Genomic DNA, 14117 nt, shown 5'->3' on the forward strand with positions numbered 1-14117 from the left:
TCATATAGGTATTGTATGGTAACTATATTTATATCTTTCTAGTGACATAGCTTCATGCAAATAGGATTCATGCAAATTTCGCAATTTGTCTAAATGCAGATTTTGTATAAATCTTGACTGAATTATGAAAAGACTTGATAGGCTCTCTTTGTAAGCAAGAACAAGGTTTAGATCATCACACAAATTGGAATGTTTAACAACTCCAGTGAAATGGGAAATAAAGGACAGAGTTGCATAGGAACGCCTATAAAAACAACAGTGTTTGTAACTACCAAGAGATCCTCTTGCCTCCTTTAGTCTACAGCCTACAACTCCCACATTAAAAAGCTGTGACGTCTACAATAGCTTACTAAATTGTATATTGCAGGGATTGGAAGACACATAATACCTGTGTCAGAAGTCAGTAATGCAGCCATAGTGCTTCACCTTTTTATTAAAGGTGTGTTGTCAGAGCTTATATGCAACCATTTTAACATTTACACTACAAGTAAAAGATTTGGCAAATACAAATGGTTGATACAGGTGTAAAGTATCACATCATACATATTAAACTGGAAGTACCAATAATATATCAATATATTTTCCTTTTTTCCACATTTCCAAAAATGAAACTTAGTTGCTAAATGTCAGCTTTGTAATTAGGATCAAGTTTCTATGCTTAGGAATTTGTTATTTAACACAGTATCAGTTCTCTCTTTGTTGGTAAGCAATGCAAAATTGCAGGGCTTGTCTTCTAATAGTAGGAAAGTTATACAAAAGACAAAAACGTATTTAGTCATTACAGCTCAAAGAGTCCATAAGGCTGCTTACTATTGAAAGCAACTGTTGCTCATAGAAAGGATGTTTGTAGTATGCCATCAGTAATGGGGATGAAGTGTGTGGCACACCAGCAAAGTACTGTGCATAATAATACACATTTTAAAGCAGGTAAAACATTCAGCTGTCCCTAAGTATTATTAGCTGCATCACCACGCACCTTACCTTTTTTTTCACCCATAGCTTTGTCGAGGAGTGACTTAATATTTACTGCCCCAATGGAAAGGTAAACCAGATAGTGCTGCGTGCTTCAAATATGGCATGAAGTAGAAAGTGATAAATATTATGCTGCACAGGGAAACTGCTTGAACTAGCTCTTGTAATAGTCAAAGAACAAACTTAAGGTATGCATTATATATTTAATACAGCCTGAGGCCTGTTGAATTTAAAGCACTTCACGTACTAAGTGACTAGGTATATCTAAATATGAGATTAATTCAGTGGAATGTTCTCAATGTATCAAACATAGTATCCAGCTGTCTTAAATACCCCAAACATATTTAGCTAGCTTTAAAGTTATGGCCTGTATTTGATCACACTTGAGTTTGCAAGTTTATCATTTTATGCATGGGGGAAATATGGAGGGGAGGATAAAAAACCTGCCCCATTCTCATTTATTTCATATCAATTAAGAAAATACAGTGCTTACTAATATTTCTGTGATGTGAATTTGTCAGCACTTCTCTCTTTACACACCTCCCCCCCCCCAATATCATCTCTACTAAGACTATGCATCTTCCCATGGAGCTGGAGCAAAAACTGTACCAGCCACACCTGAGAAAGGTATCAGCAGACTTGGGATAACCCTGGTGTTTTCAGATATGCAACTCCCCCTCCCCTAAGAACAAACAAAATAATACCTCAATGGTGCAGAAATTTGCATGAGTGAGGCAAAACAACAACAAGGTAAGAGGGTAATAAAATGGTGTGGGTGAAAAGACATATAGACATAAAAAAGAGTAGACAGCACCATAATTACCTGGATGGGTCAGTCTCTAGTTCACACCAAGAGGCTTTTTAAAAATGGCCCCAGGGACAGAAGTGAGAACTGCCTATAGAAATCAAAGATTCCTGAGTACAAGTTTGTCCCATCTCACAAATAGAGAACCTGTCCAAAACAGCAAAATGAGAACTTTCTTGCTCAGTAGAAACAGACCACTGACTGTTGAAGACTAGAATCCTGAACAGGAGAACTCTATACTGTGAAGTTCTGTTACAGGACCCTACTGTACTCGTCTTTCCCTTGCTGAAATATCTACCTCATCAAATCAATTATATGGTGTTTCCAAAGGGGTAAGTAAACTGATGCCCTACAGATGTTCTAGATTACATCTCCCATAAGTCCTAGGCAGCATGGTCAGTGGTTAGGGTTGATGAGAGTTATAATCTAAAATATCTGGAAGACACCAGATTGCCTAACCATGGGTTATGCAGCTCCATGCTTCACTGTTTGGTCAACTACATTATTTCACACTGTGAACACATTCTCATTTTAAAGTGCTCATTTTGGCATCAGTTTGAATGTTGCCTACAGGCAGCTTAGAAAACAAATCAACATTCCTGCATAAAATTTAATTTATATAAGAGTCCCAAGTAGATGTCTGGTTCATGGCTTCTCAACAACGGAAGTCACAATTCAGCATAATTTCCTATACACGTGTCACTAATTCCTAATAAATTATGGTACTAAAAACAGAAAACCAGTTTTCTAAGCCTGCTTGGAACTGCTAAGATACTATATTACTCATTTCACATTTGTGTAGATAAAACATCTGAATATATAAAATCTCACATATTACTTAAAATATATTTCGAACAACATGTTCATTTAAATAACTTACTTTTATCTATAATAATTCCATTTTTTGGAATAACATTTTTATATAAAACAAATATTAAGAATGGTGCATAATGTCAGTCAGTTCAAGAATATACCTGAACTGAAAAAAAATATTTTATAAAATTATTTGAAGTTCTATTTATATATTCCTCTCTTAATTGATCAAAATTTAATAAAGGTGAGTCAAGCCAAGCCCAGGCTTTCAAAAAGGCAACTTTGGGCATCATGCATTGCCTTCGTCTCCAAAAGCATCAAATGGCTGAGTTTCAGTAAGGTGAAGTTCTGAAAGAGTCTTTAATCCTTATCAGTTCTGTAGCACACACATGACCAAAAGCCCTGTTGTACCATTCTGTTGTCCGGCCCCTGCCAAGAAACAAATTAACACATCAGGAACTAAAGACTAGGTACTGGGCATTGTTTTCTTGCTCTGCACATTCCACTCCTATCAGCACAATACCATTGATTATTTAAACACACACACTCAGCACTTCTGAAAGCTGGCATGGATTTTAGCTGGACCTTAAAACACACAGAAGTGTGTAGCCAGTTCCGCTGCTTGCATGTTCTTAAAGCTTTATATGACTGTTATGTGGAATGACTTTCCTAAATCATATATGGCCATGGTATGAAACACTAAAGGAAAAGCACTAAGCTTTCTTTAACGACTTGTTGCAAATTGCATTAACTAAAAAAACCATGCTAAAATAAAGCCACTATTCTATTTAAGTCTGATAAAAAGAAGAAACAGTTATAGCAGTTCTTTGTGCAAAATGTACAACAAACAGGTGAGGCCAGAAATAGAACAGGGAATGCTGATTTTTTGTTTATCATAGCCTAATTCTATTTGGGGGGGGGGGCAGGACCCTTACCCCTGAAAATAGTCATTTTGATCCACAGAACATTGCTATTCTGTGGCTTGACAGATAGGGTGAAATTCAAAATGCAAAGGGAAGGGTGGGTAAAGATACCTGGTATCTATTCGACAGACGTGTGTCACTTTGGATTTCTGAGCACCAACTGCTTCTATAAGGTACTGACAAAGTAGGACCTGAGCCAAGATCCCACTCACAGTAGCACTTTCACTGTCTGCTGAGGTAGCTGCTAACACACATGTGCTGCTTTGAGGATCAGTCCGCCAAGTCCTAAAAATAAGAAAAGGTTAGATGTCTCTTGCACTGTTTAATTTTCCATTACGTTTATGAACTGAAACCATACTAACTACACCAAGAGGTAATTTACATAATTACTGAATTTGCTTCAATCTCCAATGTGAATGCCAGGCTGTGGGTATGATATAGTAGGTGTATGAAGTTCCAAACCTGGATTCCAAACTCTATATGATAATGGATAGAGCAATTCCAACGCCCCCCAGGCCAGCTGAGGAAAGTCCCCAGTACACCTGCTGAAAACAGAGCATTCCAAGGGCAAGGCAGAGGTGGCCATGGAACCATGAAGAACCCCACGTTGGGCTCAGTAACTACACCAGCCTGGAAGCTGATACAGTTCATTTCCCCTCTGGAGTGGGGAATAAAAACGCTGTTGGAGGATGCACGGGAACACCATCACCCTAGCCAGAGTGAGCCAGCAGGGCTTTGGAAATAGCAGATCATCTCCACGTCACTGCCTCCCTCCATCTCATTTAGGATTGCTCGGTTGTGTAGATTTGCCAAATTATGAATTAAACAATAGTTAAATTTTCTCAAGGGAGGGTATTTTAATATTTCTCATTTCCAAAATGGAAAGCTTTGCTGTAGTTCAGTCCCTTTTAACTTGGGGCAAAATGAAAATGTGGTTCCATTATGGCAGTGAGACTACTATACGCACAGAAGTGGAAAAATGAAGCAACGCCAACAATGGAAGAACGCCTATTGAAGACATTGAAGTTGGCAGAGATGGCAAAACTTACAATGAATATGAGAGATAAATCAACAGCCACATTCATATCGGAATGGAAACCTCTGATAGAATTTTTGCAAGAAACAAAAATGATGTATTTGTGGATTCAGTGTATGAGATATAGTTAACTGAGAAAAAGAAAAGAATTTGATTATTGTGTTAAATGTATCAAACAAAGAGAGAATATAATTCATATTTGGAATATGTAGAGAGCCGAAAATACAACTTAACCTGTGTGTGTGTTTTCCCCCCCTTTTCCCTCGTATGTAATGTCTTTATGCAATGATTTTATGTCATGTATGTTTGCAAAACAATAAAAAAATTAAAATGGAAAATGTGGTTCCATTATAGGCTGTATTCCATTAGGAATGTCGGTCTGCTTGGGATTTTCATAGAACCTTACAGTATGATAAGCATCAGTATTTTCAATAAAATAAGTTTATTTTCTTGGTGTGTGTAGGGCATGTGTGTTAAGGTAAATATAACCTGTGATATTTATTAACCCTCTATCTCACCTCACAATCACAGTACTTGACAGAGAGGTGGGGATGTTCTCGAGTTCCTTACCTTAAGATCACATATTCTCGTGGAGGAAGTGGAGGCATACTCTCTGTTGTGTAGTGGTAAATGTCTGTTTCATCATCTAAGTTCTCTAGGATTTTTTTTTGCTGAAGTCTTGGTTCCCATAGGTGCTGTTCCATCAGTACCCGATATAGAACTACTTTAGGGATAGCGTCAATTTCAACAGAAGCTTTCCATAACCGGACATGGTAATTATCATCCACCTAAGAAAATAGTTAATTTATTAGCAAACACCTTGGCAGACCCTTCCTTGTCCTCCAATGCCTAATGCAACAATGAAGCTGCAATCCTATACACAGTTATCGGGGAGTAAGTCCCATTAAACTCAATGAGGCTCACTTCTGAGTAAGCATACATAGGATTGCACTGTAAAGGTATCAGCCCAATACACAGTCCATTAAAAGCAGTGTGGGAACCACTTCCATGTGGCTAGAACCAATGCTGCTACAGTAACAGCACAATCCTATGCCTGCCAGCTCAGAAGTCCATTTGATTTTAATGGGTCTTTCTCCTAGATAACTTGGTATAAGATTCCAACCTAAACATTTATTAAAAGTTGGATTCTATGTTTCCTTTCTCCATTACAAAATGTATCACAGCATCTCAAGAAGAACTCAACATAATTAAAAAACAAATTTTCTAGCATGGGCAGCGGCGCTACGGTGGCATTTGGATACTTTAATATTCTGTACCAAACCTTAGCCATTTTATTAATACATAGCTCATTATTCAGAGGAGGAGGTTGCACATTTTCAGGTGGAATAAGATAGTACTTAACTAATAATCTGGCTGATTTCAGGGAACATTAAACTATTACTGCTATTTGCAAAGTCATTCACTTTAACTTATTAAACAATCTCACGCCAAAATTACCTTTTTATATGCAGATTCCACTCCTTCTAAGATGGAGCAAGTAACCCAGTTCTTGAATTTTTCCTTGGAATCGCGGAGCAAGTCCTGCATGGAGTGCTCCAAGGAAATCACTGTGCCAGAATACTTTGTTAAGGAGGTCTGGTGTGAAGCTTCTTCATCTGAGTTTTGATCATGTAAATCTTCATAACCCTGGTCAAAGCAGTAGTCTGGTATCTGAAAAAGAATATAACTATCCAGTTACTCTGGGATTAAGAATAGTATTAGATACAAATAATTCTTGCACCTAATCTTGTATACCTTCAAGAAATTAGTCCCTGGGAAGCACAGTTCATAGGGGATGTGTGTGACTGAAACACACCACAAAAACAATTATTTCCATGTATACATAGTGTGGGGGGTACAACCATGCAACTGCAGGTACAGGTAAAGTAGTTATTGGAGATAGCATTAAAATGCTGTGATAATTTCTAAAATCAAGACGCTGCCCTTCAAAAATTGGAGCTTAACAAAATGCAACAGAAGGAAGCATATCAAACGCTGTAGCCTTTTGGAGCTTTGCTCATAGCAATTAATTATTATTATTATTATTATTATTTATTTATATAGCACCATCAATGTACATGGTGCTGTACAGATAACACAGTACATAGCAAGACCCTGCCGCATAGGCTTACAATCTAATAAGTTGTAGTAAACAATAAAGAGGGAAGGAGAATGCAAACAGGCACAGGGAAGTGTAAACAGGCACCGGGTAGGGTAAAGCTAACAGTATAGAGTCAGAACAAACTCAATATTTGAAGGCTATAGGGAAAAGAAAAGTTTTTAGCTGAGTTTTAAAAGCAGTGATTGAGTTTGTAGTTCTCAAGTGTTCTGGAAGAGCGTTCCAGGCGTAAGGGGCAGCAGAAGAAAAAGGACGAAGCCGAGTAAGGGAAGTGGAGGTCCTTGGGCAGGCGAGAAGCATGGCATCAGAGGAGCGGAGAGCCCGAGCGGGGCGGTAGTGTGAGATGAGAGAGGAGAGATAGGCAGGAGCTAGACCGTGAAGAGCATTGAAGGTCAGCAGGAGTAGTTTATATTGGATTCTGGAGTGAATTGGAAGCCAATGAAGAGATTTCAGAAGTGGAGTGACATGGTCAGAGCGGCGGGCCAGGAAGATGATCTTAGCGGCAGAGTGGTGGACAGAGACCAGCGGACTGATGTGAGACGAAGGAAGGCCAGAGAGAAGAAGGTTGCAGTAGTCCAGCCGAGAGATAACCAGTGCGTGAACGAGAGTCTTGGCAGAAGAGACAGACAAAAATGGTCGAATCCTGGCAATATTATATAGGAAGAAACGACAGGATTTAGCTACTGCCTCAATGTGAGGAGTAAAGGAGAGCGAGGAGTCAAATATAAAGCCAAGACTACGAGCTTCCTTGACCGGAGTAAGCGTGACATCGTTGACAGTAAGAGCCAACTCCTTGTGCCAAAGGCAAAAGCAGAAAAAGGCCATGCTAACAAGCGTTAAGCCTGGACTATCAAGCCTATTTTCGGCCCTGCATTCTTCCCAAACAGCCAAGGGCTTCTCCCGCCCAGTTCTTTAAAGTGTCCTCTCACCACATGGCCTCCTCTTGTTGTTTTCCATCCCTTTCCCACACTTTCTTTGCATGCCAGTGGATGAGAGTGAAAGCCGAGGGAGGAATGAAGAATGACTGACTGAAACACCTCGATTGATTAAAAGCCGCTCTCCTGCCTCATATATGAAAACGCTGCTCAGCCCCACCTGTGCCAGGCTTCTTCAATGCCTGGGTGGACGGGTATCTTGGCACTAGCTCATATCAGTACAAATGCTGCCAAGAGGAGTGGTCAGAAGGCCCAAATGCCAAACATTCTTACCAGCCTTACCAGCTCTGGCCTCGCACTAGCAGGTCAAACTCCCACACAAGAGGATGCAATCAGCATAGTAGCGGAAGAAGAGAGGCCAGCAAGTGTACAAATCGGGACTGAATGGGCGGAATTAAATCCATGCTGTGCTCAAACAGAGGGAGGAAAACTGACATTTCCATCTCATCACTAAGGAAGTTTTAGATCAAATTAGGAAGTGGTGATCCTTTTGTTATGTGCTTATCATGAGAGCTATGTCCCTCGAAAAGAGAACAGGATGAGCCCACACCCAAAACTATTTAGAATGAGCAAAGGTGGCACCAAGTAAGTGGAGAAAGGATCAAGTTGAACAATAAGGGCAGCTATCCACTTAACTTAGAACAGGGACGCAGAAGCTTAGGCAAGGGGGCCAAATCAAGCCTTCCTGGGGTCCATATAGCAATATCCCGTGTCCTGGACCCTCTTTTCCCCCCTGCCCAAAACCCCCAATCGTTTAGTGGCTTCCTGTTGCTTGGGCAGTCTTCTCTTCATTCTAAAAAGTTGAAATACCTCTTCTAAGGCTTAGCTACAGGCAGTAAAGAGCTTCAAGCTAAATTATGCCTGTCTTTTTGGTACTTTGGCCCCACCCCCATTTGCCTTCAGCTCCACCCACTTATTGAATGCAGCTGCCCAAAGCGTCTCCAAAATGCAATTTGGCTCTCAGCCTGAAAAAAATTCTGCACTCCAGATTCAGAAGAATTGCCCTAAAACCAGAGATGGCTCTATCACATGGTAAGCGAAACATATCTACTATTAACCCATTTTGGCTTTGAATTTTTCCATACAATGACTAGTAACGCAACGGCTGTTGTCTGTAAGCTCATTTACAAAAGCATCAGAACCCATGGTGGTCACCTGAAAGTGCTGTGCATGTTCACTTCCTGGTTTTCTGGCCACTGCCAAGTCATTAGTGAGGGAGGAAGCAGCAGCCAGGCAGCTCTCCACCGTGCCTGGGTCCAGCTCCAGCTGAGAGCCCCCTCCCTCCTGCTACCAACTGTCTCTGCAGAGGCCACCAGTGAGGGAGGAAGCAGCAGCCAGGCACCTCTCCACCGTGCCTGGGTCCAGCTCCAGCTGAGAGCCCCCTCCCTCCTGCTACCAACTGTCTCTGGAGAGGCCACCAGAGAGGGAGGAAGCAGCAGCCAGGCACCTCTCCACTGTGCCTGGGTCCAGCTCCAGCTGAGAGCCCCCTCCCTCCTGCTACCAACTGTAACTGCTGAACTTTCCAACTAAGATTGTAGTGCCTGAGTTTGCTTTCCTTTTCCCCCTCCTCCTCCTCCCTCCCAATCCCCTTTCCTTTTGTGTCATGTCTTTTAGATTGTAAGCCTGTGGGCAGGGACTGACAAGAAATACTTTTGTAAGCCGCCGTGAGAGCCTTTTTTGGCTGAATGGCGACATAAAAATCCTTAAATAAAATAAAAAAAATTAGCCAAAGAGACAAACTCTGGATCATATCCTCACAAGCCCAATTCACTGATAGCAGAGGTATATCAAGCTCAGGATTCATATTTTTGAAATACAGCAATGTATAATAATAATAATAATAATAATAATAATAATAATAATAATAATAATAATAAAAAATCATCTAGCATTTACAGCGTGCTGCATGGTCATATGAATCAACCCTTACATTGGGTTAAATGTACAAGTGTACATTTACACTGGGCTAAATCAAACTACAAAAAGCATTTTCTGCCCATGGGACAAAGGCTAGATAATAAAACATGAGAATCCACAAGCAAGTAATAGGCTGAAGGGGTGGGGGAATTAATTTGGTTTGGCTCCAGGATGCAAATACACTGCTCTAAACACAAACAATTATCTGCTGCTATTCAATGGCTTATTAAGAGTTAATTTAGGATTTGTTCTTCACTACTGCTGGCAATTAAAAAGTCCATTCCACTTCCTAGCCAGCCAAGAACCAAACTGACACTGCATAAGTTTCTAAACAGTATAACAAAGGCTGCACATAAAGCTAAGCTCTTTCGAAAGAAAGAAAAAGCTACCTGAAACAGTCTGTGGCACTCCATTATCATGTGCGCCAGGCCTTGCGTCGCAGCCAAGTTCTCACTGAGATCCCTCTGGTCTGGTTTTCCAGTACTGTATTTCCTCTGGCTGGATCTGAAGAGGAGAATTTAAAGGGTGCTTGTTCAGATCACATCACTGAGGCCTAGTTCTTACTGAGGTGGTAAAATCTGCACCTGAGTTTTACAATTTCAGACTGTGCATTGGAGGAGGACAAAAATGTGGCATCTGTAGAAGCATTCAATCAATTACTTGCCTATCTCAAGGAGGTGGTTTAGCCTAGCCTTCTTCCCAACATGCCAATTCTCTAATTATAGTGATTTTGTTTTGTATACTGAGGAATGTTTGTTTTAGTTTATTTGGTTTAAAATGTCTCCAAAGCAGCACACAGGGAGAATATAAGTACAAATCTAAAACCTACAACAATAAAAATGTATGAACACGGCCCCAAATATATTCATGTAAGGTATGGTGCTCTTTTCTATGGAGAATCAAAATCCTATGGAGTAAGTTTTAGCTAATCCTGGTCAGTTACATTTCAGTCAAAGGCATGAACAAAGCTTTCATTGATTTGCCTAACATCATCAGAAGTGTTTAATCAAAGGCCGGCCTAGAACGTCAGAGGGAAAGCTAATCACTTCACTCAAGAGCTCCCAATGCTTTTCCAGAGAGCACTAATTCATATTTTAAGTTTATTTCTGGCATTGTGCCAATATTTAGATTGCAAAGAGCCTAGCATTAATCTCAAATAGCTTTATCTTGAAACATTCTTTGTGAGCATTTAAAAAAAGAGCTGGTTAGATAAAGATGCTTGACTTTAATCCATGAAGCCAGAGCTGTTAGATTAGGCCCTTTTGAAGTTCTAGCAAATTTATTATCTGAACTTCATGTTCAAAGCAAAAACAATAGAACGACACACTCTCCCTCTTTTTAAGCTAACCGCTTCTGCTGCAGTACAGTGTCAAAAGGGGGGGGGGGAGAAAGATACAGGCCTCCTTCTCTAAAGTTTCTGAACTTCCAAAGGGTTATAATGTTCTTCACCTGGAATTAAGAATTTAGCCATAGCATTTTCTATCGCTTCTTCAGACACATTCCTGGCTCCGTCCATGTGTTCACTCCCTATGACTGACAGTGCTGTCATCATCTCAGCTTTAAATGCCCCTCCCCCCTCCCCATGCTCTCGGGAATTCTGAGCATCACAGAACTTGTTTTATAGCCTGATACACATCTGGGATGCGTGCTCTTTTTAAAAAGCACATTCTTCACATGTTTTACCTCTCTTCACCTCTGTCCAAGACTGAGCTATCATCCTAAAAACATGCAGATAGTTTTGTCAACCCCTAATCTCAAGAAACAGAGTTGACATCCTGGCACTACCTTGCCACAAATATTCAACAAACACAACTTAAAGAATGTTTCCCATGCAAATACATTTTTTTCTATTACTATGACCATCCTGTCATGAATAGACCTTTGGCACAGGGACAATCCAGATACAACTATCTGTATCCACACAGGTCCTTGCACGCCTTACTACGGCTAAGATAAATCTGGGGAATGTCAAGCAGAGGTACATTCTTCAAAATCTCACTGAGATGGATAGATGGATTGGCCCAACCTCTCTAGCCTTTTTCTACTGACCCAAACTGCTCCCATATTTAAAAAGACTTGTTTACCATCATTTTCTGGCTGTTTCTAGGGAAATGTTAGTTTGTAAACAGCCCTTGGAGGATTGCCTTGGAATCTATTTATCAATTACTTCAGCTGGGTCGCTTTCTATACTGCTGAGGTAAAAAGACATCTGGGAGTAGTCAATTATGTGGCTACTTCCCATCTTACTACTGTTCCAGGAGGTGGAGCAACACTGGCATAGGAAGTAACTCTCACAAGACCTCTTGAGTTCTTGTGTTACTGAAGCAGTACAGTAAGAAGCTGCACCAATGCAGTCGGTAGTATAGGAACAGCTTTTAGAAAATATGGCTTCAGAGAACACCTATGTAGTGACTGAGATTAACAAGCTACAGATTTGTGGGCTAACTTGGCAAGCATAATAAAACTGAGCTACCCTTGTCTCCAAACAAAAGTAGCGCCTGGAATAGCCTCAAGGAATACAGTCTACAATGTTTGTTTGCCACAGTAAACAAACACTTAAACAGAGCAAGTTAGCAACAACATTAACTATGGTTAAAAAGGGGACTATTCAGGGAGGAAAAGCTTTCCACTCCTCCTTGTTTTCCTAACATTCATTACACTGTTATAGTTAAACATTAACATGATGATATAAAATATGTTAAGGACATCCTCAATTGCTACTCATGCCTAGATGTTTTTCTTTTTCTTTTACTATTTCCTATCTGTTATGGCAATGTTAATCATGATTGTATTATATATTGATTGGATTCACACTATCACTGCAACCCACCACAGTTTATTTAAGCCACGGTGGGTTGTGGTGTGTTCTGGTCACCATTTTGAATATGCAAGCCATGGTGCACCCACACTGTGGCTTCTTGTGCTGTGCAAACCCGAACAGCATGGGGTATATTCTAGGGTTATGTGAGGGTTGTTTAACCCTCAGATAACCCACACCATCCAGGTGTGTACAGATGACAAGCCATGGTGCTTGTCCACCATAGTTTGCATTTTCAAAATGCAGCTGGAACACACCAAGAAGTCTCACAGGTTAATTAATCCATGGTGGCTTAGCATTATGTGTGAACTGGCCCACTGGCTTAGTATATAAACACACCATGGTTAGAAAGGCAGCCATACTCAAAATTGTATCTTGCACACCCCACACACAGTTCGTTTAGTAGCTATCCTACAGTTGTAACATCTTATCTGAAACAAGCCATATTCCTAGCCTCACTCACATATAAATTGCACCTGAACAGAGACAAACAGCACAAATTGCCCAACAGAAACCACCACTTAAAAGAAAAGACTGTCTGATGCTGACTGAAGTTGACTAATTTGAAGGAAGCTTATATTTGAACAATGGGAGAGTGTCTTCCCCCCCTCCTTACTCATCAGCACACAAGTATTATTCAAACAAAAATACCTAGATGAAGAGGAACTCTCTCTCCTCAGGTTATTAAGATGAAATAAAGATGGTGCCAGACAGACCGCAATGTTGGTTGGAGTCATTTGGTTTTCCTCCACAAAAGCTACTACATCCTTGAGAAAGAACAGAAGAGTTTTCAAAGCTTCGCGATTTTCATCTGGAAGCAGAAGAATAGCAGCTTGGACAGCACAAAATTGCTGATCTTTTGGCAGATCTGGCAAGAAAAGAGCCAAATGACAAACATGAATTAAGGAACTATAATACCAGGAACTATAGAGCGAGAATAGCATCTTTTTACCAATGAGTTTACATTTATTCTTCCAAATAGAACATCACCATCCATACCTAATTTCCATTTATTTTTTAACACAGTAAGGTACAAATTAAAGCTTGGATCCAGCATCTTCGTTCCACCAATGGAAGGCTATCATTGGCAGAATGGGACTTCCACATCCTCTGCTACCCACTGCAGCCCCCTGCGCACCTTCCAAATCTGCTTCAGGTGGTTGGGGGAGATCTGGAGGATGTGTGTGGGGAGGACAGGATGCGAAAGTCCCACTGCACCAGCAGTATCCTTCCTCTGATGCTGGATCCAACTCTTAAAAAATCCCAAAGGAGTCTTATATTAGAGACTGGTTTCTCTAAGGCTGGTCTGAATAAAATGGCAAGATGACACAAGTTTCTGCTCAAAACATCTCTCAAATGAAAAAAGTGGAAGTTATTTCAAGAAATAAATATAACGTCTATACTTCATCTCTTCTTCTGTGACTTAAGGAAATGCATTAATTGAAAATCACAGCTAAATTGCAACAGGTACACTAAAAATCAAGAAAACAATTTATGTTCCATTAATAAAATTAGCATCTAAAATCACCATGACAGAGTTAAAACAACTACATACATTGATAGATATGGAGGAAGGATTCACAGAGCTTGCTAGTGAATATAGGTTCTGGAAGATCTCGGAAATACTGTTTCACCATGTCTGCAACATCAAATGCTGATTGCCCTTCATAAGTTATGTTGTTTGGGTCATTTTCATTCATTTCTCTTAAGTAAAGGATCCTAGATTTCACACCAGATTTTCGGAAAAGGCCAACCTAGGAAGAACACAGAAAAATAAGG

At 40.2% G+C, this 14117-nt stretch overlaps 1 protein-coding gene across 1 annotated transcript in view; it reads right to left on the reverse strand.

The window, feature by feature from the left end:
* Nucleotides 1-2683: 2683 nt before the first annotated feature.
* The window catches only part of LOC134394817 (rho GTPase-activating protein 7-like), a 77596-nt gene continuing 66162 nt past the window's right edge, over nucleotides 2684-14117 (reverse strand). The window contains exons 8-14 of the mRNA XM_063120563.1: nucleotides 13894-14092; nucleotides 12990-13206; nucleotides 9910-10024; nucleotides 6008-6220; nucleotides 5120-5337; nucleotides 3625-3798; nucleotides 2684-3019 (exon numbers count right to left, since the gene is read on the reverse strand). Coding sequence (XP_062976633.1) covers nucleotides 2923-3019; nucleotides 3625-3798; nucleotides 5120-5337; nucleotides 6008-6220; nucleotides 9910-10024; nucleotides 12990-13206; nucleotides 13894-14092 — 1233 coding nt within the window. The 3' untranslated portion in view covers nucleotides 2684-2922. The remainder of the gene's footprint in view (nucleotides 3020-3624; nucleotides 3799-5119; nucleotides 5338-6007; nucleotides 6221-9909; nucleotides 10025-12989; nucleotides 13207-13893; nucleotides 14093-14117) is intronic.

Source organism: Elgaria multicarinata, chromosome 3 (assembly GCF_023053635.1).
Source record: "Elgaria multicarinata webbii isolate HBS135686 ecotype San Diego chromosome 3, rElgMul1.1.pri, whole genome shotgun sequence".
Lineage (NCBI taxonomy): Eukaryota > Metazoa > Chordata > Lepidosauria > Squamata > Anguidae > Elgaria > Elgaria multicarinata.